Source organism: Ailuropoda melanoleuca, unplaced genomic scaffold (assembly GCF_002007445.2).
Source record: "Ailuropoda melanoleuca isolate Jingjing unplaced genomic scaffold, ASM200744v2 unplaced-scaffold4940, whole genome shotgun sequence".
NCBI lineage: Eukaryota > Metazoa > Chordata > Mammalia > Carnivora > Ursidae > Ailuropoda > Ailuropoda melanoleuca.
The window spans coordinates 1-2,708 of record NW_023222059.1 but is presented as its reverse complement, the minus strand read 5'-3'; the positions used below and the strand labels follow the sequence as shown (position 1 = coordinate 2,708).

Here is a 2,708-nt window from a genome sequence, read left to right as displayed (position 1 = left end):
TGAAGGTGCTTTTCACCATGCGCTCAGCTCTGGCCAACAAGCCTTCCAGAGGATTGGTCACACAGGGGGCCTTGGTGCAGGGGCTCTTCTGGGCAGTGATGCTGATTTGCAGGATGGAGGAAAAGGGGCCCATCAGTGAGAGGCTGTCAGAGAGAGATCCTGTGTGCCCCATGNATCAGTGAGAGGCTGTCAGAGAGAGATCCTATGTGCCCCATGGGATATTCATGGTAACAGTATTGCTCTGAGAGGCACCTGTTAACGGTATGTCTTTCCCCTAATCACAGTGATCACTGCAGAAATACATAAGCTTCTGGGGGAAAATGCTGTGATCATTCCCATGGACATTCCCAGGGGTGTCAGAAAGCCCAATGTGGCTCTGGGTGAGTGGCCATGGAACACAGACTGTAACAGCCTATCATTCCTGTACAAATAAACTAGAAATCAAGCAAGACTTGGGAGACAGGGGCGCCTGGGTGGCACAGCGGTTAAGCGTCTGCCTTCAGCTCAGGGCGTGATCCCGGCGTCATGGGTTCGAGCCCCACATCAGGCTCTTCTGCTGTGAGCCTGCTTCTTCCTCTCCCACTCCCCCTGCTTGTGTTCCCTCTCTCGCTGGCTGTCTCTATCTCTGTCAAATAAATAAATAAAATCTTTAAAAAAAAAAAAAAAAAAAGACTTGGGAGACAGAATCATAGTCCCATACTGATCCCAACTCAAGGATTGTCTAGAAGCCACATCCCACTCAAAGGCACCCAGTATCCCTTCTTAGAAATAGAAAAATTCCCCAGACTTACCTGGAGGAGGAGGAGACTTTACAGCATTGAGTCCCAGAGGTGCTTACCTGCTCCATCCTTCTGTCCGGCTACCTCAGGTTGGTCACAGCACTACTCACTACACTCTGGATCCAGCTACCACAGGGCTAAGGCTACTTCTAAGCACAGGTCCCCGGGTTTGTAATGCCTGTGGTGTCGGCCACAGCAATAACCACCACCGCTCAGGTCTTCTTACAAATATACTTTTATTCCCCAATGAAAAACACATTCGCAAGCAGGACTGAGAAGCTGGGCTACGATTCCTCAGGGGAGTCACAGGGCTGCTCCCCTCCCATCTCTTCCTGGGTGGTTCTCTTCTGGCCTGTACATCTTGCTGTCCTCCCATCTGTGGTTCCAGACACCCACTGCCACAAAGAAAGCCACTGATACCAGCAACCAGAGAGGACCACACGTGTCAGGGTATAGGAAGGAAGGAAGAAAGGAAATTAGAAAGCCGAGGGAGGGGATTGGTAGGCATCCTGGTTCACACCAATGTGAGGACCATGGTCTCTCTCCAAGCTGCTGGCCGTGACCCTTTTCTTGCCAGGGGCTCCGACCCCAATTGCAGTCTGAGGGAACGTGTGAAACTTGTTGAGGTCCTGTGTGTATGTGCCCAGCACACAGGTACTCAGATTACTGCACCGCTTAGCTCGGAAGCTGTCCAGGCTGCAGGGAAAAGACATGCCAGATGGTCCCATGTCCCGGGTCTGCCCCTGTGGCTATGACACAGAAGGTTAGACCAGGGAGGGGGGCACTTCGAGCAGAGGCGGGAAGGGCAGGCAGCAGTGCAGCTCACATATCCTCTATTAGGAGAACTTCGAGGTTTGCTGAGCCAGGGCAGTGTGGGGAAGGGCTGCGGTGGGGAAGGGGTAGCCTTTTCTAGCATTCCTCATGCTGCCATACGTCAGTCCTCATGTCTGCACCGAGATGCTCCAGGGTAGCTGCATGTGCATATCATGCCTCAGACCCGATGGGACCACGGCCAGGCTGGGGGTGGTGTGTGTGTTCCAAGCTCAGGGGACACGGGGAGGTGAGGCTGGGGAAGGGTGTCTGACCCAGGACAACATGCGCATCTCCACAGATCCTACACAACAAAGACCTCAGACCTACCTCAGACACTGCATTACCCAATCCCACCCTCTGCAAGGCTGTTGCTTCACCTTGCAAACATGCAATGAAGACAGCTTGCAGGTGAGAATGAAGGCCAGGCGCAGTGTACATGAAGCCTAATTTCTAAAATCTCCTGAGATATATGCCGTCCATCTGCTAGCTTCACAATTACCAGTNCCAGCTTCACACTTACCAGCCCTAACTCCTCAATGCTAGGAAGTCCCCTCAGTACTACCAGCCCAATTTCCAGAGTGGGGGATTTCATACCTTCCCCAACTGCTTTGAGAAAAGGATCTTTTTCCATGTGCTACAGTCTCTGTGTGACCTCTATTGTCAGTGGAGCCTGAGAATAGGTGGGTCCCAGGCCGAGGTGAACAATGGCAGTTTGCTGGCCTCCTGTCCAGCTGTGTTCTCTCTTACCTCTTGGGATATGCCTTCCTGGGCATGACAGGAGGGAGGGGGTGCCCTGAGCTGAGCCGGGTGGGGAGCCTCACCTGGCGCCCTCAGTCTCCTGCTCCTGCTGCAGCTCACGGACCTTCAACCGCACATAGTCATTCAGCATTGCAGTCAGTAGGAGGCATATTTCATCCTCAGTGAGTGTAGCCGGTTCCAGTGGGTTCTCCATGGCAGACCTACAGAGGGGAAGAAGGCAAATAGAGGCTCTGAGCCCCTGTCTACCACTTCCCCTGGATAAGTAGCCAGGGTTCCTGTCGTCTACGTTTTCCCTAAGGATGTGGCCACCCCAAATCCTAGTGCACAGGGCGTGAGCCCAATGTCCTTCCAAGAACA

At 53.1% G+C, this 2,708-nt stretch overlaps 1 protein-coding gene across 1 annotated transcript; it reads right to left on the bottom strand.

Annotated features, from left to right (window-relative positions):
* Window positions 1–1,255: 1,255 nt before the first annotated feature.
* Window positions 1,256–2,551, bottom strand: LOC117799432 (calcitonin-like; the record flags this gene model as incomplete). The annotated part of the gene is made up of 2 exons (XM_034651911.1): window positions 1,256–1,475; window positions 2,414–2,551. Coding segments are annotated over 2 exons (358 nt in total), but the record flags the coding sequence as incomplete, so codon positions are not given.
* Between the last annotated feature and the right edge of the window lie 157 nt (window positions 2,552–2,708).